At 44.7% G+C, this 27,938-nt stretch overlaps 1 protein-coding gene across 4 annotated transcripts in view; it reads right to left on the bottom strand.

Annotated features, from left to right (window-relative positions):
- Positions 1–27,938, bottom strand: part of PALS2 (protein associated with LIN7 2, MAGUK p55 family member) — a 125,174-nt gene that overhangs the window by 5,727 nt on the left and 91,509 nt on the right. For 3 of the 4 annotated variants that reach the window (XM_032773858.2, XM_032773857.2, XM_032773861.2), the window contains exons 6-9: positions 20,709–20,840; positions 6,449–6,548; positions 3,793–3,861; positions 2,620–2,781 (exon numbers count right to left, since the gene is read on the bottom strand). In XM_032773858.2, coding sequence (XP_032629749.1) covers positions 2,620–2,781; positions 3,793–3,861; positions 6,449–6,548; positions 20,709–20,840 — 463 coding nt within the window. The remainder of the gene's footprint in view (positions 1–2,619; positions 2,782–3,792; positions 3,862–6,448; positions 6,549–20,708; positions 20,841–27,938) is intronic. The other variant, XM_075062409.1, reaches the window with a different exon arrangement.

Genomic DNA, 27,938 nt, shown 5'->3' with positions numbered 1-27,938 from the left:
CAAATTCATTATGCCTCTTCTTCAATCACTGTTGTGTAAGATTTTTAACAGCACCTAAGTCCCATTTTCAAAGATGACTTAAGATACTTAGGAGCCTAAGTCCCACTGACTTTCAGTGAGACTTAGGCTCTTTCCAGCTGATCCCACAACACTCATTTATTTTCTCTCTCTCTCTCAGACACACAGTGTGGAAGTGGAAAAGCTGTAGAAAAACACTAATTACCCATTCCTCCTTCAAGACCCACTTCTATTGTAAAGCCTATGATAAATTTTCAAGTGATAGTAATTAGGCAGTTGGACAGTAGAAGCTTCTAATATTTGTCTTGTTTATTTCTTATAATAGCATTTTTTTAAAAATTGACACTAAAACCATCTAGCTGTGCTCAAAGCTTCCCTATATAAATGCATGCCCTTTTTACAGCTTCTCTGATGGTCCCTCCACCACTCCTTCCTACTGTTTGTCACATCTTATCTTAAATTAGGTAGTAAACTCTTCAGGGCAAATGCTATCTTTTTATTCTGTACAGCACACAGTACAACAGAGCCTTGATCCTGAATGGGGCCACTAGGTGATATTGTTATACAAATGAATAATAAAATATTAAATGTGTTTTATTATAGTTAAGTAGTTTTCATCATTGTCATCTTCATTATTACAGAAAACCATAAGTCTCACTAGCTTCTTATGATGTATCAGACAGCACAGTGATGAATATGGTATAAAAACGTGGATGGACTAGACAGGGGATCCAAGGGGCTTGAAATGGCATTTAGAATGTGAGCAATGGAAGACTTCATATCCAAAATAGATATTTTGAACGCCGCAGAGGAGGGAAGGTAGATTTTGCACTAAATCCAAATCCACAGAATCCAGAGGATTCTAACTCAGTGCCAGAAGATATGCACATACACATCCCAAGAGTGGGGATCAATATCGATAATACACATCTAAAAAGTGGGGATCAGTACTGACAATATTTGAGGGAGAATACAACCCTGATAAAGAGAAAAAAATATTTAATGAAAAATCTGAAAACATTTTACTGTTCAGTTATAGAAACTGATGCCTTTCTGAGATCATTCTTATCTCTAAGTACGAATATGTATATAGTTATTTATTTAGGTGTAGTTCTACATATGAAAGCAGTTTTAAGTATACATCATTTATATCCACATACGCACACGCATGCATGTGGACAGACATATCCTAATATTACTGAATATGTACTTATATGAATCTCCAAATAAGTTATTATGGTAGCTTGATTAAATACTATTTAACTTTACATGTGTTGTTTATATCTTACTGGTTTACTGCTTGGTAATTTGCCTTGTCTATTTAAGTTGTCAGATCTTTGACACATGGACCATGTCTTCTCTGAGTTCTGTGACATTTCTATTCAAGTGGCCAAAAGTGCTCTAAATAGATTAACAATAAATAAATAATGTTGGCACATATACTAATTGTGAGATCTCATTTACTACTTATCTGCAGTTATGACATCTTACAGAAACCTATAATTTGTTAATTTTTAGACAATTTATTGTTAATGTCATGGTGTGCATTACCCTTTGCCTACATGAATTATTAACCTCATTCCCAGCACAGGTTCCTTTGTACAGATTATGCTAGCAGATATGCACATTGATTCTAATGACATGGACTAGTTTGGATGTTTGGTGAGCATTACAGATGAGGAAATACATTAGGACTCCTAGGGCTATCTGGTTTCCTCGCCTCAGTCACAAGACACTCCTGGCTTGTCCTTCAGACTTGCCCACATCCCCACTACGGCCAGTCCCATTCTTTGCCACACACTATCAGGCAGAAGTGAACAGATGGCTCTTAGAAGTGGCTGGGCATAATGGGGATGGAGCAAAGAAATTGTTCTGTGCTCAGAGGTCAGCAGAAGAGGTGGTCTGGCAGACAGGAAGGAAGGAAGTTCTTTCAGAAAGTGCATGGTAGGAAAAAATTCTGATACTGCAGGAAGTGGCAGCTTTTTCAGCAGCTAAAAGGAAGAAAGACCAGAGCAGAGAGGAAAGGGCTGGTACTGGAAGAAGTAGGAAGAAATTACATTAACTGGCCTCTCATCTCTCAGTTTATAACATTAACAGCCAATAAAACAGAATTCATAGTTTATTAATCCCTAGGGCTAAATCTATGAACTAAAATTTTCATATGAAGTTTTAGTTTCATATACAGAGAAAGATAAATAATAAACAATAAAACGAGTTTCTAAGCAAAATTCTAGTAACTGTTGATTATTAAAATTTATCAGGAATTTTTAGAGCATTCAGATATTGATGATAACCTGAACTATAGGAAAACCCCAAAATAGATATACTTGAATAATACTGCCAGATGAATGCAAGGGAACTCCTGTTTTCAGCATGAGCAGACAAAAGTTTGGCTGGTAGTCAGATGTCATTAACACAGAAATAGGGTTTTCCTACTTATTGAGGAGATCGAAAACATATTTCATTCTTCAGTCAAAGTTTTCAACCCACAATTATTACTCCCAGATTGAGTCACTACAACAAGCTTCAGATTAGAGAAAATTTTTCCAGATGAATTACAGGCTTCAAAAGGATCTGACAGTTGGAGTGTTGATAACTTACATGGCACTGTAGTTCCAAACCTATTAGGATTCAATACTATAAATCTGTTTTTCAAGCTTCTTCGACCCACTCCCTGGGCCCCTATTAAGACCAATGTCTTCCTCTGAAAAGGAGGCATTTTGGCTACCTCCTCATATATCTGGATTTCATGACGATCAAATTCTATATAGAAAAAAAGTGACAAAATATTAAATCCAGATCAAGTCATTACCATTTGTAGAAAACCAGCAATTCTATTCTGTATTCACATATTACCTATTACAGTAAATAGTATTTAAAAGGTATTTTTATCTGATATTTTTATCACAGTTTTATTATGTATAAACAGAAATGGGAATACTGTAGATTCTTTCAATGACCATCTGCTCTAAACAGTGATTCTACAGTAGGATTGTTTTTCAGAAATGTAGGCAATAGTCACACCATGCATAGGTGCTGACTTTCTAATGTGCCGTGGAGGCTCCCCCCGCCCTGGCTCCGTCCCAGGCCCTGCCCCCAACTCCCACCTCTTCCTCAAGGGTACTTGCTTCTTCCCACCCCTGCTCTGCCTCTTCCTACCTCCTCCCCCAAGCGCACTCCCCCCTGCTCTCCCCCAGCGCCTCCTGAACGCCACGGAGCAACTGATCCATGGCGGGCAGGAGGTGCTGGGGGTGGCGGGGAGGGGGAAGAGGTGCTGATCAGCAGGGTCTCTGGTGAGCGGGAGGGGTTGGGGGAAGGCATTGATGGGGGGCTACTGATGGGTGTTAAGCACCCAACATTTTTTTTCCCGTCGCTGCTCCAGCTCTGGAGCACCCATGCAGTCAGTACCTATGACACCATGCCAGCATTTATCACTGTGCAGTGGTTTTTAAGCATTTGAAAATTGTTCTTTAATCCTTTGATCCCCTAATACATCTGCTCAAGAGTAACAACTTTTCTTTGGGCACCATGACTTTACCACAAAAACTACCCTGTTTATAATTTCTGATCTAGCTGATCAATTTGCAAATCAAGCTACTATAATTTATTTTAAAACTTTCTCCTATAACATAGGCATTCACCGTCATGATAGTTTAATCTGCTATACCCAGTGTGATAACCTACGTTTAAAATGCAGATTCAGAAACTCTACAACATACTGGACTTGTACACTATTCCACTAGATTTTACTTATCATGTAAGACTAAAAAGTACCTGCATTTCTAGTTGTGAGGTACATCATCTTTTTCTTTTTTTTGCTACTTATTGTTCCACAAAAGGGCCCTGGAAGTAAAATAGACAAGAATACTGAAGCTCTCAAACTCACTTTTTGATAAATATCTTTTCATGGTGGCTTACTCTATGTAGATTTTAGGGTTAACTAAAAAGACATCCATATTTTGAAGGATGGTTGCACTTTTTTTTAAAACCAGAGACACAGTATGACCTTTTTTGGAGAGACTAATCATTATTAATCTTCTTTGCACATACTTTAAACGGTATAGCAGACACATAAAAGCTAACGCTCTACATAAATGTACCAGAAAACAAAATAATTTTCTAGAAACTAATAGGAAAGGGTCAAAACGTTTTCCAGTAAAAATTTACATTTGGGCTGTTGATTAATCGCAGTTAACTCATGCGATTAACTCAAAAAAATTAATCACGATTAATAGCACTTTTTTAATCACACTGTTAAGCAACAGAATACCAATTGAAATGTATTAAATATTTTGGATGCTTTTCTACATTTTCAAATATATTGATTTCAATTACAACACAGAATACAAAGTGTGCGGTGCTCATTTTATATACTTTATTACAAATATCTGCACTATAAAAATGATAAACAAAGAAATAGTGTTTTTCAATTCATCTGATACAAGTACCATAACGCAATAAAACTTACAAATGTCCATTTTTTTTTGTTACAGAATGGCACTCAAAAACCAAAACAATGTAGAACTTTAGAGCCTACAAGTCCACTCAGCCCTACTTCTTGTTCAGCCAATTGTTAAGACAAACAAGTTTGTTTACATTTATGGGACATAATGCTGCTTGCTTCTTATTTACAATGTCACTTGAAAGTGAGAACAGGCACTTACATGGCACTTTTGTAGCAGGCATGGCAAGGAATTTATGTGCCAGATAAGCTAAACATTTGAACGCCCCTTAATGCTTTGGCCACCATTCCAGAAGACATGCTTCCATACTGATGACACGCGTTTAAAAAAATGTATTACATTTTTGACTGCACACCTTGGAGGATAATTGTATGTCTTCTGCTCTGTTTTACCAGCATTCTGCCATATATTTCATGTTATAGCAATCCTGAATGATGATCCGGGCACATGTTGTTTGTTTTAAGAACACTTTCACTTCAGATCTGACAAAATGCAAAGAAGGTACCAATGTGAGATTTCCAAAGATAGCTATAGCACTTGCCCCAAGATTTAAAAATCTGAAGTGCCTTCCAAAATCTGAGAGGGAGGAGGTGTGGAGCATGGTTTCAGAAGTTTTAAAAGAGCAACACTCAGATGCAGAAGCTGTAGGATCTGAACCACCAAGAAAAGCAACCTTCTGCTGGTGGCATCTGACACAGATGAAAATGAATATGTGTTGCTCTGCACTGCTTTGGATCGTTATTGAACAGAACCCGTCATTGTCATAGACGCGTATCCTCTGGAAGGGTGACTGAAGCATGAAGGGACATATGAATCTTTAGAGCAGGGGTCAACAACCTTTCAGAAGTGGTGTGCCGAGTCTTCATTTATTCACTCTAATTTAAAGTTTTGCGTCCAATAATACATTTTAACCTTTTTAGAAGGTCTCTTTCTATAAGTCTATAATATCTAACTAAACTATAGTTGTATGTAAAGTAAACAAAGTTTCAGAACCTTTAAGAAGCTTCATTTAAAATTAAATTAAAATGCAGAGCCCCCTACACTGAAAATCAGCTCGTGTGCCACCTTCGGCACCCGTGCCATAGGTTGCCTACCCCTGCTTTAGAGCACCTGGCATATAAATATCTTGCAATGCCAGTTACAAGTGTGCCATGCAAGCACCTGTTGTCATTTACAGCTGACATTGTAAACAAGAAGCAGGCAGCATTATCTCCTGCAAATGTAAACAAACTTGTTCGTTTGAGCAATTGGCTGAACAAGAAGTAGAACTGAGTGGACTTGTAGGTTCTAAAATTTTACATTGTTTTATTTTTGAGTGCAGTTTTTTTTTTGTACATAATTCTACATCTGTAAATTCAACTTTCATGATGAAGAGACTGTGCTACATTATTCGTATTAGGTGAACCGAAAAAAATCTATTGTTTTTCACTGTGCAAATATTTGTAATAAAAAGTAATATAAAGTGATCACTGTACACTTTGTATTCTGTGTGGTAAGTGAAATCAATATATTTGAAAATGTAGAAAACATCCAAAAATATTTAAATAAATGGTATTCTATTCTCTAACAGTGTGATTAATCGTGATTAATTTTTTTAATCGCACAATAATGATTAATGTTTTAATTGCTTGACAGCCATAATTTTATTAATATATATATTATTAATATATATATTTTAAAAGCAACTTGAAAAATGGTCACCCTATGGCTGATTTTCCCGCTTAATTTTTACCATTCACCAGCAGGTGGCAAAAAGGCTCAGAACTCTGAAAACAGTGAGTGTACATTCTAATCCTTGCTCTTCCAGTCAAGGTAAAAATAAAATACATTTGCAATAACTAGCATTTATTATGTACTGAAACCACCTGTGGAGCCTCTTTTATAAGGTCTGCCTTATTGTGTAAATGGAAAAAGCAAAGCAAGCTAATCATAAAGGAACTCGTCTCTGAACGCACATTAAACCTTACCCGAATTATCCCAGTCCCTCCTAACAAATGCCTTCCGCTTCTCTTCCAGGAACTGGCTAGGTATAAGGCCAGCACTTCCTCCTTCTTTGACATGGCTAGCCTGTAATCAAGTTAATAAGCTATAAATCCCCTGTGACAAATACTTTAAATTTTAGTCCAATGATGCAATCAAGCAGCAGACTTTCAATCAGACATTCAATCCTGAAGACTGGCTTCTTAAAAGATGTCACACTGTCAGTTAGGATTTCTGGAGGCTAAGCACTGATGCATTAGTGATGGACACCTGAAAAAGGACAGTTACCTGTTCCGTAACTGGCGTTCTTCGAGATGTGTTGCTCAGGTATATTCCACAGTAGGTGTGTGTGCTCGCCACGTGCACCAGTGCCGTAAGTTTTTCCCTTAGCAGTACCCATAGTGGGGGAGCCCCGCTGCGACTCGTGGAGTGGTGCCTCTATATCTAAGGGGAGCTGCGCACTCCCCCACCCTCAGTTCCTTCTTGTCAGACAACTCCGACAGAGGGGAAGGAGGGCGGGATGTCAAATACACCTGAGCAACACACCTTGAAGAACACCAGTTACGGAACAGGTAACTGTCCTTTCTTCGAGTGATTGCTCATGTGTATTCCACAGTAGGTGACTCCAAGCTATACCTGATGGAGGTGGGTAGGAGTTTAAGGGTTACCGGGTCGGAGCACCACCCTACCAAACCTGGCGTCATCCTGCGTTTGGGAGACGATCGCATAGTGCAATGAGAAGGTATGGACAGAGAATCATGTAGCAGCCTTGCAGATGTCCTGGATAGGGACACGAGCCATGTAGGCAGCAGACGAGACCTGAGCTCGTCGAGTGAGCCTTCATTATAGGAGGCGGGGGAACCCCTGCCAGGTTGTAACAAATGCGTATGCATGAGATGATCCTGCGGGAGATCTGCTGGGTGGATATTAGTTGCCCCTTCATGCGCTCGGTGGAAGCAATGAAAAGCTGAGGGGATTTACGGAACGGCCTGATTTGGTCTAAGTAAAAAGCCAGCACCTACGCACATCTAGCATGTGCAAGCGTTGTTCCTCATTAGAGGCATGGGGCTTAGGACAGAGGACTGGGAGGATGATGTCCTGATCCATGTGAAAAGCCGAGATTACCTTCGGCAGAAAAGCTGGGTGCGGGCGGAGCTGGACCTTATCCTTATGGAAGACTGTATACGGGGCTTCAGAGGTCAGGGCCCTAAGCTCCGAGACCCGGCGGACTGAGGTGATAGCTACCAGGAACGCCACTTTATACAATAAGTGGGACCAAGAACACGTGACCAAGGACTCAAACGGAAGCCCTGTGAGGCGGGAGAGCACTAGGTTCAGGTCCCAGAGTGGGACCGAGGATCTAGTGTAACGGAATGCCCAATCCACCCTTTGAAGAACCGGGAGATCATGTGGTGTGAAAACACCGAGTGGCCCTGCACCTGGGGGTGGAAAGCTGAAATGGCCGCCAGGTGCACCCTGACCAAGGAGGGAGCCAGCCCTTGGGTCCTAAGGGACAGAAGGTAGAGGATGAGCTGGATAGACGCGGAGGAGGGGGAAGAACTCCTCTCCCTTGCCCACATGGAGAACCGATACCATTTGGCCAGGTAGGTTTGACATGTGGACGGTTTCCTGCTCTCGAGCAGGACTTGTCTAACATCCTCAGAACACCTCCCCTCCTCCTCATTCAGCCATGGAGCAGCTACGCTGTCAAGTGGAGTGTGGCCAGTTTGGGGTGGAGGAGACATCCTCCCGCCTGGGAGAGGAGATCCAGTCGGAGCGGCAGTCTGCATGGGGGGACACTAAAAGCTGCAGGAGGGTCCCGTACCAATGTTGATGGGCCCAATCTGGGGCTATAAGGATAATCCAAGCCCCGTTTGCCTTTATCTTCTGTAGGGCCCTGCCTATCAAAAGGAAGGGTGGGAAGGCGTAGAACAGGCAGCCCAACCATGGGATTAGGAATGCGTCCGATATCGCCCCTTCGCCCTCTCCCGCCCTGGAGCAGAATCGTGGGCATAGGCGATTCTGGACGGTGGCGAACAGATTTACGTGAGGAGTTCCCCACTGTAGGAAGAGCTGCCTGGCCACCTCCCTGTTTAGAGACCACTTGTGTTGTTGGGAGAAGAACCTGCTTAAGTGATCTGCAAGCATATTGCACCTGCTGGGCAGGTGAAAGGCCCTCAGAAGAATATTGTGGGCTATACAGAACTCCCACAGGAGCTGGGCTTCCTGGCACAAGGCCACGGAACGCGTGCCCCCTTGCCTGTTGATATAATACATCACGGTCATATTGTCCGTGAGGACCCTGATCATCCTCCCGCTATGAGCTGGCTGAAGGCTATGCACACCAGGCGTGCCGCCCTGAGCTCCTTGACATTTATGTGTAGATGGAATTCCGAGTGTGAACATCTGCCCTGGTTTTTGAAGCTCCCGACATATCGCAGGTCCGAGGTGTCCGACACCAGATCTAGTGAAGGAGGGGGTTCCCTGAAGCATGTTGCTTGGGAGGGACCACCATTGCAAGTCAGCAACTACATTGGGTGGCAACGTGACGATCTTGTCCAGGTCATCCCTGTCCTGGGAATACTGAGACGCCAGCCAGAGTAGAAGGGGGCTCATCCTGAGCCTGGTATGTCGCACCACGGAGGTGCATGCTGCCATATAGCCTAGGATTTGAAGGCATACCCATGTCGTCGTCACCGGAAAGGCCATGACTGAGATCATGAGACCTTTGAGTGTCTCAAACTTGTCGTGTGGGGAGGGAGGCAGTGGCTACCAGGGAGACTGACAGCGCCCCCACGAAGTGTATGCGCTGAACTGGGACTAACCTGGACTTTCCGTTGTTCACTACTAGGCCTAGACTCATGCAGCAGGAATTCCATCTGCGCCTGCACCTGGGACCGAGACTTGCCCTTGAGCAGCCAGTTGTCCAGGTAGGGGAAGATCTGCAGCCCGTTCCTCCTGAGGTGGGCTGCCACCACCACCATGCATTTGGTAAAAACTCTGGGGGCTGCGGAAAGGCCAAAGGGAAGGACCATAAACTGGTAATGGTCTGTCCCTACCAGGAAGCGGAGGAAGTGCCCGTGACCCTCGAAAATGTGGATATGGAAGTACACATCCTGGAGGTCCAGGGATGGAATAATAGAGGCCAGGGACAACATATGGAATTTGCAGTGAACCAGAAACTAGTTGAGATTCTGCAGGTCGAGGATGGACCTGAGCCCACCTTTGGCCTTCGGGATCAGGAAATACCGGGAGTAAAACCCTTTGCCCTGGAATTCCCGAGGTACCCTCTCCACCGCGCCTAGGGTGAGAAGGTGTGTCCCTCCTGATTTAAAAGAAGGGCGTGTTCTGGGTCTCCAGGGACACCCTGGGGCAGAAGAAGATGTGGTGGGGTTGCATAGAACTGCAGCCTGTACCCCTCGGAGATGGTACTGAGGACCCACTGGTCCAACATTATACGAGACCAATGCACTCTGAAGGCCGATAAACTGTTGCCAAAAACCAACTTTATTAACTGGGGGTCTTCCCTGGCAACAGGCCAGGTGGCCCCCTGCAAAGAGTCAAAAACACCTCTTCCCTTGCCTCTTGCCCTTCAAGGGGCTGGGGCGTGGGGCTGAATGGGACTGGCACTGTGACCTGCACCTCTGGTCCCTAGGCCTTTTTGGTGGGGGCTCATATCTGCCTCTTACGGGGGGGGGGAGCCGAGGGCTGCGGCCTGGGTTTGTCCTTGGCTGGCAGGACATACAGGCCGAGATCTGCAGGGTGGTGCGGGAGTCTTTCATCTCGTGCAGATGCGTATCTGTTTGGTCAGCAAATAATGCTTTGTCATCAAACAGTAGGTCTTGCATCAGGGACTGGGATTTCATGGACAGCCCCGACAGCGAAAGCCACGACGCCCGTTGCATGGAGATAGCCGAGGCCATTGAATGTGCCACTGTGTCAGTCGCATCTGAGGCTGCCTGGAGAGCTGCTTTTGCCGCCGCCGCACCCTTGTCGACTAGAACCTTGAATTTCTTCCTGTCGTTCTCTGGGAGGGAGAGCTCAAATTTAGGCAGAGACCCCCACAAGTTAAAGTCATACCTGCTCAGGAGTCCCTGATGGTTTGCCACCCTGAGCTGAAAACTCACAGAGGAATAAACCTTTTTTCCAAAAGTGTCCAGCCTCCTTGCATCCTTGTCCTTGGGGGAGGGCATGGGCTGGCCGTGTCTTTCATGGTGGTTGACCGATTCCACTACCAGTGAGTTTGGGGCAGGGTGAGTGTAAAGATACTCATGCCCCCTTGTTGGCACAAAGTACTTCCGCTCTACCTTCTTAGAAATGGGTGGCAGAGAGACCCGGGTTTGCCATAGAGAGAATTAAATATTAGCTACCCCTTGGTGAAACAGTAGGGCCATGCGGCCCAATGCCAAGGAAGACAGGACATTAAACAAATTGTCCAATGGTTCCTCCATCTCCTCCACCTGGAGCTGGACACTGGTGGCTACACAATGGAGAAGCTCCTGATGACCTTTGAAGTCCTCCTGAGAAGGAGGAGGTGGCGCCGCGATGGACTCATTTGGTGCCGACGAGACAACCGGTACCGTGCCTAGGGCATCGGATGGTGCTGGTAGGTCGCACTCCATGTCTGGGTTCGGCACCTGAGGACTGCTCTCGGTGCGGAGGCGGAGATGCCGAGGGCGCTTGAGATGCCCCAGCCACGGAGCGGGGCACCGGCAGTGCGGGTGCCTGGGACCACGGTGCCCACTGGCACAAAACTGTCCTTGCCATGGTGCCCCTTGCCCCTGCGCCGGCTGAGGCCGAACCAGGGTTACACGTTCCTGAGAGATGGTGCGGCCTGGGGAAGGGCAGCTGGGAGCCGAGGCTGAAGTGACCGAGTATCACATGGTACCATAGGAGAGGCTCAAATCGGTCCCATCCATGTCGGGTCTGACCCCAGGATTTATACCTCGAAAATGACAAGACAAACATCGGAGGTGCTATTTCTGGACTCCCGTGGGCGAACGCGGATACAACACGTTGGTGCCGGTGACTGTTGGGATGCACTCTGAGCACAGTGTGCACGGTGGTAAGATTGGCGGTGCCGATGGTGTCACGACCTGCTATCACCGCAGCTGGACGAGGAGCGTAGACACTTTCGGTCCCGGCGCCTGCAGCTCCTATGAGCCGAGGAAGACTCCAGCGACTCGCTCACAGGCGACCCTGACAACGGAGTGGAAACAAGATGCGGGCTACGGGAAGGCCCCGTGGATTGAGCAGGGACTCAACCTCTGACCTGGCCGGTGAGAGCTCATAGGCACTCAGTGGGGGCTTTCCTCGGGACCGGGGCCCCAACTGGGGTGGCCCGCTCGGTACTGGCATGATGAGGATGTCGTGTGCTGCCCAAGCTGCCTCTGGCGTCGATGGAATCCTCATCGTCGGGTAGGCATGCACTGACGGAGCCAGATTACTCTGCTCCATGCAAGTCGGAGGTCTGGGTCCCAAAGGGGATCGCGGGCTGCCCAATTCGGGTCTGGCTTCACCCCTGTCCTTGTCTCAGCGCCGCTGGGTCTTGCCTTGCTTCTTGGCAGGGGAGCGGTGCCGACTGGTGGATGGGGCTTCACTCCATACCGAGAATGCGGTGTCGGGTTGGCGCACCAGTGCCGGGGCCAGAACCGACTCCATAAGCAGAGCTTGGAGTCGAATCTCACGTCCTCGTTTAGTCCAGGGTTTGAGGGACTTACAAATTTTACAGCACTCACTTATATGAGCCTCGCCCAGACAGAGAAGACACTCGGAGTGTGGATCGCTTCTGGGCATGGAATTGCAACAGAAGTCGCACGACTTGAAGCCTGGGGCATGCCCCGAGCCAGCCTACTAACTGGAGAAACTAGTAACGGTTGAAGATCGTACTACTAAGGAAGACACTACAGCAAAGCTGGAGCACAAGTTCTGACTACCTTCACTGGCGGCAAGAAGGAACTGAGGGTGGTGGGGAGTGCGCAGCTCACCTTATAGCACAATAGAGGAGCCACTCCAGGGGTCACAGCGGGGCTCCTCCGCTACGGGTACTGCTAAGGGAAAAACTTCTGGCACCGGTGCACGTGGTGAGCATGCACGCCTACTGTGGAATACACATGAGCAATCACTCAAAGAATCCAAATTTAGCACACCATGCTTCCCAGAAACACAGGGGGGTTTGCTGGTTCTCTAGTCCACTTAAGCATCATAATTCAAGGGACACGGCTAGAGTAGAGACACAGAAAACTACTTATTGATAATGACCTTATTGTACTGTTTACCATACCAATTATTAAGTCTCTAATTTCAGAGGTTTATATTTCAGCCATTAAAAAAACATCAACAACAAAAAAACCTTTGCTAAAATGTACATTTACCAAATTGACCAAAATGGCTCAGAAAACACTTAACAAAGCCAAACATAATTCATTTGAAAGGATTCTGCATGGCACATCATCTATGGAGCTCTGCTGCATACTTATGCATTTATTCTGCATTCTTGTTGGAATCCAGAGGCCCTAACCTAAGCATGATTCCAAATATAGGTACCTGATGCAGCTATTTTTTCTGTCATTTCACAAACATGGAATATTATTCTTGCCTAATAACTGACCACACCTTAAAATTCCCCTTGCATTGTACTGTTTTACTACTTCTTGGGAGAGAAAACTCATAGATCTAGGTTTTATAAACCAAAAATTATGCTTAGTTGTGAAAGATTAGAAGACAGATATTCTCTACTGAAATCATTTTATGGTGAGAGTCCCACTGTCAGTAATTCAGGACACAAAAATGTGAAATTTATAGTTTTGGTCCTCTCAATAGCAGCTACATACAACCATTTCTCTTAAAAAGGAATGGTATAAACAGCAGGCTGAGTCATATTTTCATCTTATTAGTCACCAGGTGGAATGAAGTTAATATCTCACTTTTTGCCCACTCAAGAAATACTGGTTGGATGCTGAAAAGTCTCTAGCTGTAGAAATTCAATGACATCTATTCTGGTAACACCTACAAGTTACTACTTACAACATAATATATCGTTGTTCATGTCAACAAACAGAATGAAATGCAAAAACCCACTAGAGATGGATTGTGTGAGAGGGCTTTTGATTTATTTTGTTTGGACTCTTGCAAGTTGCCAGCTGGAGGAGTTTGAAAAGACAGATAGGTGACAGCATGCATGCTGAATGTCTCCAATATGCTCTTGTGAAGAGATTCAGAGTGCCTAACTTCAGAAACACATTTATTTGGCAGTAAGTAATTATGCAGACTATTTTTTTCTTCTTTATTTTCCCTTCTGTAGTTACTGTAGCTGGCTGGTTAGAAGAAGATGGGAACTTTAAACACAAAAAAGAGTGAGATGGAAGTCCAACTCTGAGCAACCAAGAGAAAAGATACCTGCATCATAACGGTTGTTCTATGAAATGTGGGTACAGACATGCATTCCACAACATGTGTGTGCATGGGACTACTCTGTCTTGCAATATTCATAATGCTCACTCCTGCCCCAACTCCCCCTCAGTTCCTTCACACCAAAATCCCTGGCTGAAGACTCAATTGCAGAGGGGTGGAGAGTAAGTCATGGAATACATGTCTGCACCCACATCTCAAAGAATAGTTACAATACAGGTAAGTAACCATCTTTTATTCTTTGAGTGGTGGTAGACATGTATTCCAATCAGGTGATTCATAAGCAGTTCCAGCGGGAAGTGGGCTCAAAATTATTCAAATAGTGAGTGCAGAACTGCTCCCAAAAGTTTGCAGCCGATCTTGATGCTGTGGTGATAGCACAATGTCTAGCAAAAGTATGTACAGAAGACACATCACAGCCTTGCAGATATCCACTACTGAGACACCACTAAGAAATGCAGCTGATGTCACATGAGCTCTCGTAGAACGAGCCCACAAATGATGGTGGAGGTGTCATCTGAGTCACTTCACAAGCCATAGTAATTCAGGCAGTTATTCACTTGGAAATAGTCTGAGTAGAGAATGGTTGTCCCTTCATCTGCTCAGCGTAGGAAATAAAGTGCTGAGGTAATGAATGAAATGGCTTAGTCCTTTCTAAATAAAATGCCAACCACTACATTTAAACCATGAGTTCTCAAACTGGGGGTCAGGACCTCTCAGGGGGTCATGAGGTTATTACATGGGGGGGGGGGTTGTTAGCTGTCAACCTCCACCCCAAATCCCGCTTTGCCTCCAGCATTTATAATGGTATTAAATATATAAAAAGGTGTTTTAATTTATAGGGGGGGGGGGAATCACGCTCAAAGACTTGCTATGTGAAAGGAGTCACAAGTAAAAAAAGTTTGAGAGGCACTGATCTTAACTATGCAGATGCTGTTCCTCCACACTTGAATGTGGTTTGGGAAAAAAATATCGGTAAGTAAATAATCTGATTAAGGTGAAACTGAGATACTACTTTAAACAAAAAATTTCGGTGTGGTCTTAAAGCCATCTTGTCCTTGAAGAATTGAGCATATGAAGCATGTTCCATTAAGGCCTGCAACCCACAAATTCTTGTAGATGTTATAGCCACTAGGAAGGCAGTCTTCTGAGAGAGCTCAGAGGAGAGCCCATGAACGTGTTGCTATCAGTGGAAAAAGATGGATAATACCCTCTCAAAACCCTCATAGGGTTTGAGAATACCAACTTCCCTTGAATGGGAACATGGAAAGCTGAGCACGTCTCCAAGTGAACTTTCAGGGAGCTCAGAGTGATGCCTGAAGATTTCAAATGCACCAAATACTCCAAAACGTGGGCTGAATTTGCATGGATGTTGGGTTTTAACTGGCATGGACACTGCCCAAATCAAAAATTGTTTCCACTTAGACAAGTAATAAACCTTATAGCTGGTATGCTACTACTAAGGAGAATATACCTAACTGCCTCCGAGAGCTAGTCATGCAACATCTACACAGTAAGGTGCAGACTGCTCAAAGCTGGAGGAACAACCTGGCCAAGATGTTGAGTCAGTAGGCTGGAAATAAAAGGGAGGCTTGGGAGGTCAAGGCGACAGAGAGAGGATGTTGGAAAATTAAACACTACCTCAGCCATGCTTGTGCAATCATAATAAATTTGACATGGTCCTATTTGAGCTTGAGGATAGCCTGAGGGATCAGAGGAATAGGAGAAAAGGCATACATCAGGTTCCCTCCTCAATTTAGATGGAAGGCATTGATAATAGACCCTGGGCTAAGAAAGGCTCAAGAGCAGAACTGATGACATTTTCTGTTGTCCTTTGTTGCAAAAAAGTTTATGTTAGAGATACTCTATCGCTGAAAAATGAACCTCAACACACTCTTCTTTAGGGACCACTCATGGTTGATCGAAAAAGGTCTGCTGAGATGACTGGCCATTTGGTTCTGAGAGCCTGGTAAGTATTTTGTGAGTATATCATCTTCCTTGGTGCAGAAGTTCCAGACCTTTATTGTTTCCTAACAAAGCTGGTTGGAGCAAGCACCACTCCAGTTGTTCACATAATACACTGCAAGGGCAGTGTCCATGAGAATGTGAATCCATGCTCCCCAGATCTGATTCTGAAACACCCGATAAGCATTGTATACTGCTTGAAGTTCCAGCAGGTTTATATGACAGGAAGCTTCCTCTGACCATAAACCCTAATTTTTAACTCTCCCAGATGTGTTCCGAAACCAACTGGGAAGGCATCACTAACTACTGTCTTGGCTGGTGGAAGGTAGGCAAAGGGGACTCCCTGACACACAGTGTTGAATTCTATCCACCACTGTAAGGAGTGCAAAATTTTTAGGGCACCTGGACAGGGTGTCCAGCAACTGGCAACACAGGTGACTCCAACCACAATTGAAGAAGGTGAAAATGCAACCTTGCATGCTTCACTACATACGTGCATACCATAGGGCCCAGTACCTCATGCGTACCTGAACAGTCAAAGTGTGCAACTGAAGATCCCAACTAAGGTGATGAACTGCCTGGAACAGTTCAGACAGAAGAAAGACCCTCAAATTCATAGTCTATCAGAGCACCAATGAACTCAGTTTTTTGAGCTGGCTTCAAAATTGATTTGCTCCTGTTGTTTCAGATCAGACCCAACTGATAAAAAAAAAAAATCCAGTGTGAACCTGACGTGACAGAGAACCTGTTCCCTGGATGCACCTCCTCAGTAGCCAATCATTCAAGTATGGAAAGATATAAATTCCCCTTCTCCTGAGAGAGGCAGCCATCACCGTCATGCATTTAACAAAGACACATGGGGCTGATGACAGTTTGAAGGGAAAACCGTGTGCTGGTAGTGATGGCTGGTGATGAAGAATCTGAGGTACTTCCTGTGGCCTGGGAAGATGCTACATGAAAATAAGCATCCTGGAGATCGAGAGCAGCAAACCAGTTGTAATTCAGAGCAGGAAGAACAGTAACCAGGATAACCATGTGGAATCTCTGATAAATTTTTTGAGATCAAGGATAGGTCTCATTCCTTCCTTAGATGTGAGGATCAGGCAGTATCATGAATAAAACACCTTTCCGCAAAGATGACGAGGAACCTCCTCTATAGTGCCCAAAGTACACAGGGTTTGTACCTGCTGTAAGAGCAGTGACTCGAGATCGGTCCCTGAAAAGGGACGGGGTAAGAGGATTGGAGTGCGGAATGGATAGGAACTGAATGGCATAATCTGATCCCCCAGTGCTTAGGACCCATCTGACCACAGTTATTGTCTCCCAAACACTGTAGAAGAAAGACAGCCTGTCCCCAAATAACTGGGGCATAGAAACGACATTGACAACTGAGGTGCTGCTCTCAAAACACCAAACAGACTGTCTAGCAGAAGGAGGAAGATAGGCCATTTGACTAAAAAGTGGATCCAGAAGGTTTCTTCCTCCATGATTTATGCCCCCTTCTCGGGAAATCTTGCTGCCTTGCAGGGTAGGAACACTGACAGAAATATCATTGAGGATGATATTGCTGCTGCTGCTTCCCAAAATGCAGTCTCTTGCTGCCTGAGTATAAATCCCCAATGACTGTAGGGCAGCAGGAGTCTTTCAAAGAGTATAATGTCTCATCAGTTTTCTCTCAGAACAGGAGATGACCATCAAACAAGTTCTCTATGCTTTGCTGGATCTCAGGCTCTATGCCAAAGTTTTGTACTCATGAGGCCACGAGCCTGGACGAAGCATCTGCTATACCTAGGGTTGATTGTAAGGATGTTTTGGCCACTAAACTACCATCCATAAAAAAAGCCTTGAACTCCTCCTTACAGGATACTGGTAACTTGTCCACAAATACAGACATAGTGTCATAGTTCACAAAATCATATTTTGATAATAGAGCCTGATGGTTTGCAAAAAACACATCTGCAAGGAGGAAGTCAAGTAGATTTTTCTCCCCAATCAACATAGCATTTTGGACTCCTTTTCTTTAGGCAAGGATTTATATCTTCCTGGTCTCACTTGTTCATTTGCTGCTGTCACAACCAGGGAATCTGGAACTGGATGGGTGAAAAAGGATTTGAAGCCCTCCATTGCCACAGAGTATCTCTTGTCAGTGCACTTTGCTGTGGGGTTTAAAAAGCCAGGGTATTGCATAATGATTTACAGACTCTAGTGTTGCTTCGTTTATAGGGAGGGCAGCTCTCCCAGGAGCCAATTGTTGGAAGAAATCTTTCATTTTATGGGTGTTTTCCAGCACAAACCTGGCCTGAATATGTAAGGCTGATGCCATATGTTTGAGCAGATCCTGATATGATCTGAAATCCTCTGGTACTGGAGATTAGGACTTGAGTACCACTGCATCATCTGGTGACAAGGATGACAATGTAGTTGGGGCCAGTCAACAAGTCCTTGAATACTGGTACCAGCCGTGAACTCATTCTGGGCCCCCAAAAAGGCATCAGTACCAAAAATAAAGCTGGGGTCATGCCAGCAGATCCAGACTGCTGTAGAGAGCATTGATACCGTGGATTCTATGCATGCCAAAGACACCCTCGGTACCAAGCAAGAAGTCGACAACACCCATGAATTGTGGGTAAACTGCAGTGTGGACGATGGTGTCAGAAATGATTTAAAATTCACCAACAATACCAGGGTAGCAGAGGATACCACAGATGATGCAACTGCAGTCAGAGGAGAGTCCTGAATAAGCAGTGAATTAGGAACAGACAGGCATAGCAAATCTGCTGCTGCCTGATCCACAGAGTGGAAACGATGGTGCCATCATCTCTCTTGAAGGTACCGGAATCAATGGGTGTCCCCAAGACAGTACACCAGAGTTGCTGGTACAGATTCACAAACCTGATCTAAATGTGATACCAGAAATGGGGTTGATGGTCCCACTCTATCCTTCATACCAGGGACTCCCAGTGCCAATCAGTACCTCCCTTAGTCTGAGAAGATGAATCTCCTCATCCTCTGGAATGACCCTGATCTGGTTTGTTGGTTCTTTTTGTTTGGGGCCCCAATGAAGGGGAGCAGTCCCTCTTCCTTCTGGCAAGTAATCTGAGTTCAGTCTAGAATGGGGTGGGTAAACTTTTTGGCCTGAGGGCCACATTGGGTTTTGGAAATTGTATGGAGGGCCAGTTAGGGGAGGGGGTCACGGCTTGGCCTCCACCCCCTATCCGCCCACCATCCGGGACTCCTGCTCCATCCAACTCCCCTGTTCCCTGACGTCCACCCCCGCCCCTGGGAACCCTGCCCCATCCAACCACCCTTTCTCTCTGTCCCCTGACTACCCCGGGAACCCCTGCCCCTGATTGCCCCCCCGACGGCCCATCCAACTCCCCCAACCTATTCCTGACTACCTCCCCCAGGACTCCTGCCCCATCCAACCACCCCTTCTCCCTGTCTCCTGACTGCCTCCGGAACCCCTGCCCCTGACTGCCCCATGCAACCCCTCCTTTTATTACTGACTGCCCCACCCTCCCCGGAACTCCTGCCCCCATTCAACCCCTCTGGTCCCTGCCCTCTGACCGCCCCAACCCCTATCTACACCCCCGATCACCACCCTGAACTCCCTTGCCCTCTATCCAATCCCCCCCACTCCCTGCCCCCTTACTGCACTGCCGGGAGCACCGGGGGCTGGCAGCGCTACAGCCACGTTGCCTGGCTGGAGCCAGCTACGCCTTCACCACTGCGCAGCACAGAGCATCGGGTCAGGCAGGGCTCTGCAGCTGTGCTGCCCCAGAAGCTCGCAGCCCTGCCGGCGGGGCAAACTGAGGCTACGGGTGAGGGGGGACAGCAGCGGAGAGGCCGGGGGCTAGCCTCACGGGCCAGGAGCTCAGATGCTGTGCAGGAGGGTCCCGTGGGCCAGATGTGGACCGTGGGCCATAGTCTGCTCACCTCTGGTCTAGAAGCACCAATACGTACTGGCATCAGTACCCTTTCAGGGGCCTGACTCTCCACACCAGTCCCCAATGCTGAGGCAGGCAACACTGTCTGATTTAATCTTACATCACTAGTTACCTGTGTCCTCTTTTTAAAGGACTTACAAATAGAGCCCCTTTCTTTAGCATGCCCTTCCTGAGGGCACAATAAACATCTGGGGTGGGGATGGTTATTGGGAATAGCTGCCTCACAAAAAGGGCAACGTTTTAATCCCAGTGAGGGCATCCCACCAGGAAAAACTACCTGGCTACTAACTATTATTAATTTTAACTAAGGGTACTAACAATAACTATATAGAAAGATGACACAAAAAGCTGTAAAGACAAGTGAGAAGAAAGATCACACTAAGTGCTCCAACTCTAGGTGTGAGCAGTGAGAGGAACAGAGGGGAGTTGGGATGGTGCTGACCTTTTATAGCCCTGGGAAGAGCTATGAGGGGAGGGAAGCCAGTGCCGATTCTATGGGTACTGCTAGGCAAAATTATCCAGCTTTGGTGCGCTGGGTGTGCACACACCTGAGTGCAATACATGTCTGCAACCACTCAAAGAAGAACTTGCTCTTCCACAATCACTGTCAGAGGGAGGTTCACCATAATTAACTGACAACTTAAGACTTAATACTTTCCTGGAAATTATCTTTCTATAACGAATTTTGGAATGTAGCAGCTTCAGACCAAATAAATAGTAGTATAAAAAGGATAGAGTGGTATAGATAATACAAAAGTGAAAGACTGAATGATATAAAGTTGTTTTAAGACTTTGAGGTTACACTGGAGAGTGAAAAGCAGGATCAATACTTCTTCCTAAAACGCCTACCAACAGGATTAGATTAATACAAATCTATTGCTATTATAAATAATAAAAGTTATAAAGGTCTCAGCATTTTACCAACCTGCCACCAATTTGAGTCTTCACGGTTTACGATTTGAAGAATTTCTCCTTTAGAAAATTTCAAACCTGCTTCTTTGCATGGGATCAGGTTGTCATTGTATGGATTATAATCAAAATGACACTTCACAAATACCTGAAACACATTGTAAACTTTTAAAGCTGAAAAGCTTGGATATCAACAATTGCTACTGATATCAAAAAGTCTCATTACTTCATTAGTAAAGCCAAAAATACTTAGTAACTTTGCTAAGGACATACAAAATTTCATTAATGGTTAAAAATTTGTCTTGGTCAAGCAAAATACAAGTTATTGGAGAAGATTTAAAGAACATTTTGCATGACATATATACTGATATTATACCAGCAGAGAGCACATTAAAGTAAGCAATAACACTAACATGATCTTAAAAAGCTTCTCAACCCAGGAAAATACAATTAAAAAAATACGTATATTGTCTAACTGGAACTGAAACACTCATTTTTACACTTCAGTATAAACCACAACTCAGCATTCTGACATGCACTAACCTGAAATTAATCTAAAATATGCATTTCTGAGAATGCGAGCACTGGCTTTGGGATCTGTGAAATTCTATGTATGAACTTAGGCTACGAATTGCCGAGGTTTCGAGCAGTCACTTGTCTTGCTTGTATTAAAGGCCTTCCTCTCAGAGTTGCTATTGGAAAGTGAACTGGCAGTAAATTGCCCCCCTTCTCTGTGGTTCCTGTGCTTCAGAAGATGGGGATTTCTGTGCCTTATCCCCTGTAAAGGAGAATGCATCTCTGACTAAAGCTCAGTGCATTCATATAATCCCATAGCTCCTGCTTAGCCCAAGCAGTCTTTTGTCTTGCATATACTCAAGACTGGTCCTGGAGAATTTAAGTTTTTGATAACCATATTCAGAAAGATAAATTTACCATCTGCAAAGAGCTTTTTTTAAATCTTCAAATCCATCAATTTAGAACAATGTATTTACTCTTTCAGTGGACACGTTAGCAGGAGCAATCAGTGAGAACACAGCTTTTTGGCACCTCACATTCTCTCAACAAAATCAACTTCTGAGGAAGTTTCTCTCTCTCTCAAATTGAGACTGTACCCAAATTCAGGCAAGTCTCTGAAAACTGCAGTTTGCTCAGTAGAAATTTATGAGACTGGCAGCAGCATCATGCTCTGAAGAGTCTCCCAGCACAGAGCATTCTTCATCGCCATACATCTCCTGTGGACCAACCAGACTAGTCATGTGCCATTCCAGGGATATGGGGTTGGGCCAGACTTTACTTGCAATTGCTTCTCAACAGCTGAACAATTCTGTGCTGCCAGGCACTGGAATTGAGAGCAGAAAGAATGTCCCTCCTGTGTTCTCAATGCTTCCATTGCTACCGCCAAGGCAGCATGAAGGAGAAGGAGGAAGCAATATGACCTGAATGCAGAGGTGTGAACAGGGAGGAGCTGGTGGGAAGGAAAGGGAAGAAGTGGAGGTGGGATAATGAAATGAGTTGTGTGAGGGCTAATAAAGAGGAACAGAGGAGTAGTGATAGCCTGAAGAGAAGGAGGACAGGGACAGAAGGGTCTATAGCTACCTTAATGACACTTTAACTACAAGATCACGTACTATTTTTCCAGAGTGTACTATAACACAATCTTAATTCTAGCATTTCTTAACTTCTGAGTGCTTGACATTCTAACCTTAGCTTTCTTTCAATGTATGTGGGGGCAGTGGGGACTGTAAGTAATTAACAAATATATTAAAATGAAAACTAGTTGAAAGTTTTCTATCAAAACTGTTTCTACAGAAAATTCAGTTTTTGACTAAAATTGTTTTTGTGGAAAATGTCTACTTTCTATGGAAAATTGATTTTGTCAAAAAACTGAACATCCAAGAACCAAGCCCCTCTCAAGCTGGACTACAGCTTTCACGATGCACCGTAGCCAGGCAACTGTCATTATCTATGCCTCTGCTCACTAAGAGTAAAGACCCATCTGGATCATGGGAGATGTAGTTTGCCAAGAGAGTCCAGCCTACAGAAGAGAATGAGAGCATTATGTACTGCAGAAGCATTTCAGAGCAGAAATATTTTGGGTTTTGGCCAAAGTGTTCTGGTTTTCAATTTTTCATGGAAAACTCAACATTTTCTATGAGACAAATACCCCATTTTCTGGGAGGATATTCATGGGTGGGTGAACAGAGAGTTTGGCAGATCCATAAACCAGAACTGTCTCTGCCAACTGGGTGCAATCAGGATGACTTGAGCTCTGTCTTGGTGGATATTCCATAGAACCTGTGGTATCAATGGTATGGCAAGGAAGGCATACTCCAGACAATCCGTCCATGACACCAGCAGAGCATCTCTAATTGAGCCCCTGGAGCAGTACTGAGGAAGTTTCCTGTTCCCCGATACCTCAAAACAGTCCCAGTTTGGTGTTCCCCAGTGAGAGAAAACATTGAGAACCAAATTGTAAACCTCCCATTTGTGATTTGCAGAAAAATGTCTGCTCAGACAATCTGCTAGGGAGTTTTGCACCCATGGTAAATATGCTGCTGGCAGGGCTATGCGAAGGCTGATGCACCAGTTTCAGAGGACGCTTGCTTATATGCACAGAGGATTGTTCCCCCCTGCTTGTTTATATAAAATACCTCTGTCGTGTTGTCCAACATTTAGCCATGTTTGGGTTGGATGAATGGGAGGAAGGTGTCATAGGCTCAATGGATTGCTCAGAGTTCTAGTAAACTGATATGCATTCTGGACAGTCCAGATACCTTGTGCCATATGATCACTCACGTGAACACTCCAACCCAAGGAGGCACTGTTAAAAATGGTTGCATCAGGAGTCAGTGAGAGAAATGGAATCCCCATTCAAACCTTTTCCAGTTTCATCCACCATCTGAAAGAGTCCAAAACTTTGAAGGAATGGTCACCTTACCATCTATATTGCCATTCTGATGTGTCCATAGAGAGAAGCTAGGCTTGTAGGCAACAAAGATGAAGTCTGATGAATGGTGTCACATGTGTGCAAGAGAATGTGGCCAAGGAGGGAAAAGCAAGTTTGGACTGACATCCTGGGACTGATATTGACGTGACATATGAGAGCGCTCATGGCCTGAAACTGGTCAAGCGGTAGATATGCTCTTGCTGTGGCTGAGTCCTACATTGCCCCTGTAAAAAGTTTATGCATCTTGTGGAGGTCATCATGGGCTTTTTGTGATTGATGCAGACATCCAGAGAAGCCAGAGGCTGAGCAGAACACTGGCTGTTCACTGGACTTCATAGGAATTGCCCTTCAGAAGCCAGTTGTTGACGTAAGGGAAGCCTGTAAATCCCTTCTTGTCTGAACTGCCACTACTGAAAAAAACCTTCATAAAGACCTAAGGTGTTATAGGTAGGCCAAAATGAAGGACACTGAGCTGGTAATGTGATTGATTGAAGAGGAAACTCCTGTGACTTGGGTGGATGTCTTTGTGAACATATGCATCTTTCAGGTCAAGAATGTCAAACCATGTGTCCTCCTCTAACAAGGAAATTATTGATGCCCAAGGATATCATGCAGAATTTTAGCTTTCAAATGAATCCATTCAGCTGCTTCAGACTGAGAATTGCTCTCCTTCTCCCATTCTTCTTGGAGGTCAGGAAGTAAGGGGAATAGAATCCCTTCCCTGATGTAGTGGTGGAACCCTTTCTACAGCTCCCCGGAGGAGAAGGGGACTTGCCTTTTGTTGTAGAATTTCCTTGCGAGAGTGGTCCTTAAAATGGAACAGGGAAGGGGATTTGTGAGTAGGAGGTACCAGAAACATGATCAAATAGCTACTATGAATAATTGCTAATACCCATTTGTCTGTAGTGGGCCCTCCAGTTTTTGGCAAATTAGGTAAGGCAGCCTCCAAATATCAAGGAGGGGAAGCGGGGAATGAAGCAGCATCAATAAGGGTATGCTGGTCTTAACAGACCTATCAAAAGAAACTCTTCATTTGGAGGCTGGAACATGATGTTTCAGTTGATGTTACAGTGTCTGAGTTCCTGGATCTATAAACCCTCTGTCTCTTGTGTGGTGGCTCCTGAGGATGTTGGTGGTTAAAAAGCTGAGGAGATCATCTTGCCCTATTCCCCGTGTCTATGGTGTTTTCTCTGAAGGGTGGGAGTATAAATGCCCAGCGAGCAAAGCATTACCCGTAAAGACTCAAGGAGTGGAGAAACGATCATGAAATACGTTGATAGTATCAAAGGGCAGATCTTGGATGGTACTCTCCATCTCTCTAGGGAAACCTGAGGATTGCAACCCATTAGTCACTCCTCATAACAATGGCTGCAGCCATCTTTCTAAATGAGCAGTTTAGAGGGAAGCTTTGGCCACTATCCTACCCTCATCCACTAAGGCCTAGGAGTGGGCCTTATCCTCAGGGAGCTTGTCCTTGAATGCCAAAAACTTATGACAGTTGCTAACATTGTATTTGGACAAAAAGGCTTGATAATTTGAGCTCGTGAAATGGAGTGAGGTGGATGAAAAGACCTTTCTCCCTAGCAGGTTGAGTCATTTTTGTCTCTTATCAGAGCATGTAGGCTTTGGGTGCTGTTGCTTGGATTGTTCTGTAGCTACCTGCACTACCAAAGAGTTAGGCAGTGGGTGAGAAAACAAAAACCTCTCTCCTTCCCCTCCAGGAGGGAACAAAGCTTGAGATAATCTTTTTGGCCCTCTTCAGGGTGGGCACACAATAAGTCAGGATGTGCCAAATCATCTTTGCAAGGTTCACGATGGCCTCATTGATGGGGAGGGCCACTCAGCAGGGACCAGAAGGTTGTAGAATGTCCAGCAAACTGTGCTGAGGCTCCTGGACCTTCTCCAGCTCAATCTGTGGCTTTACCATCACCTTGTGCATGAGCTCTTGGTATTGCTTAAAGTCATCTGAGGGAAACAGAGGATGGAGTAACCATCTCATCTGGTGAGGATGACAAGAACTGTTGGCTCCTGCTCACTTTCCCCTTCCAAATATTCTGATAGTTTCAACTGTGGGTAACTGGATGATGATAAAAAGGACTCCTGAAGTGATCCTTGGTATCTCTGGTAGACTCCCATACTCCACAAGATTGCCAGTAGGATGGATCAACTGGTGGAGGAGGAATCCATGGCATCAGATACCACCTGTTCTTTGGCCAGTTATATCTGGTCTGGGACTGAAATCCTGATCATCTGGGGCTCTTGTCTCATATTCCCGCTGCCTGATGCTGCAGATGCTAATACTCATCTGAAGAGAAATCTGGATTCCTTATCTCTGGTGGAACCAATGGTACAAATGGCTGTCTTGCTGGAATAGACTCTTTCTAGGTGTATGCATGTCCAAGAATAGAGATGATCCCAATAGGAAGGTGAATGAAGGTAAGGAAGAGCAAAGATGTCCTCCAGGAAGACACAGATCTCAGAACACCCTGTAGCCTGAGGAGAGTATATTGGCAGAGCCACTGGAACCACAGCTTCTCTAGTCACCGTGGCTGCCGGCTCCCATTAGGGCCATGTCGTTATTGGTACCACATAAGCTTTAGAAGTAGATGGCAATGTCAGAAACTGTTTATCCCAAGCCTTCACCATCAGAGCCAATGTCAGAACCATTGTATCTATAACCTTGTGTGCCTCCTCATTCTGTCAAGATTTACTGAGGCCTAAGCCCTTAGAGCCAAGTGCACCCTTGCTCTCTTGACTTTGATGGGTCAGGTAGGGAGCCTCTCTCTTCAGGGCAGTTTTAGATGAAGATGACTTGTCCTAATGTCTATCAAACTGCATCTCATGTGAAGCTTTCTCTCTTGGCTTAACAGTTGTAGCCTCCATTCCTGAACTTGTGCTTTGAGAGGCATAGCTCATTTGTTGAGACTGATAAACAGAGGTGTCCCCAGACCGGATCTGATTGAGGCCTTATTGCCTTCTCCACAAGATGTTTTCTGAGTCTCAGTTCCTGACATTCACAAGTTCGGGGGGGGGGGGAGGGAATGGCAGATGCTGCATTAGACAGAAATATGAGCCTCACCCAGGCAGTAGAGGCACTGTTGATGTTTGTCGCTCACTGAAAAGGAGAGAGGGCAAGAAACAGTTTTTGACATCTGAGATTCTGGGCATAATCCCAGACTGCTTAGGGTGAAAACATCCCCTGGGGGGAAGAAAAAGGAAAAAACATTATCTAACTATACTATGTAGAACGTGCTATAAAAATACTAAAAACGAACTATATCAAATATCCTACAGCAATGACAGTAAAAAAAAAAAAAAAAAAAAAAAGCAAGCAAGCAGAGGACATCAAAGATTTTGACTCAGACCATACAGCAGTGAGAAGGAACTAGAGGGGCATCGGCTCGCACCACCATATATGCTGAGTTTGGAGAACCTATAGCCCATAGGTGGGGTAATGAATACTGCTTACAAAAATTTCCAGACTCAGACACATGGTGCGCATGCATATCCCACAAGTGAAATACACATAGGGACCATCACTCAAAGAACAAGCTAAACTTTATTGCTGCTAGTTCTAGTCCAAGCACATATGTGTCCACAGGACTGGCTCTGACTGAAAGTGAATGTAAAGCAGGATGAACAGAGGGGACACAAGAGGCATCTCCTGTAATTTTATGCAGTAACACTTGGTCATTACTGAGGGTGCCCAATCTTGTACTTATCAGCGTTCTTCTCTAAGAGTGAAGAAGCCTACTCACTTTAAATCACTCAATGAGATGGTATGGTAGATAGAACGAGCCTTAAAAGATTCTCTCAAGATGAAAGAACCTCTTCTTCTATTATAGGAAATAAGTAAATGTGAATTTACAGAAGGGTGAGAAAATGTTACCCTTTTCTGTATGGGTCTAGATTGGGGTGTCAAATGCTGGCCGGATCCAGCCCACCAAAGACATTTGCATGGCCTGCATAGCATGTTCATAATCTGTAGAACTTAAGCTCTCACCAAAAAAAAAAGTTCCTTCTCTCCTGGCTACACATTATAACCTTTCAAATGTAAACAAACTGTAACCAATGTAGTGCTGTCTTCCTGATTCTGCAAACAGCGTGAAATAATGATTTATAGATGTGAACTTCCTATGACTACCAATAATCTAGACACTTTAAAATGTAATAATTAACTATTTAATTTATTCTTTTAGCAATGAAATGAGGAAAGAGTTGAGATCAAAATCCACAGGTCAGAGGTGAGAAAGTGGGAGTTGCTACAGAGAACAAAGTACGAATGAAAGAAAGAAACCG

This window comes from Chelonoidis abingdonii, chromosome 2 (genome assembly GCF_003597395.2).
Source record: "Chelonoidis abingdonii isolate Lonesome George chromosome 2, CheloAbing_2.0, whole genome shotgun sequence".
Taxonomy (NCBI): Eukaryota; Metazoa; Chordata; order Testudines; family Testudinidae; genus Chelonoidis; species Chelonoidis abingdonii.
This window is presented reverse-complemented; position numbering and strand designations above follow the sequence as displayed.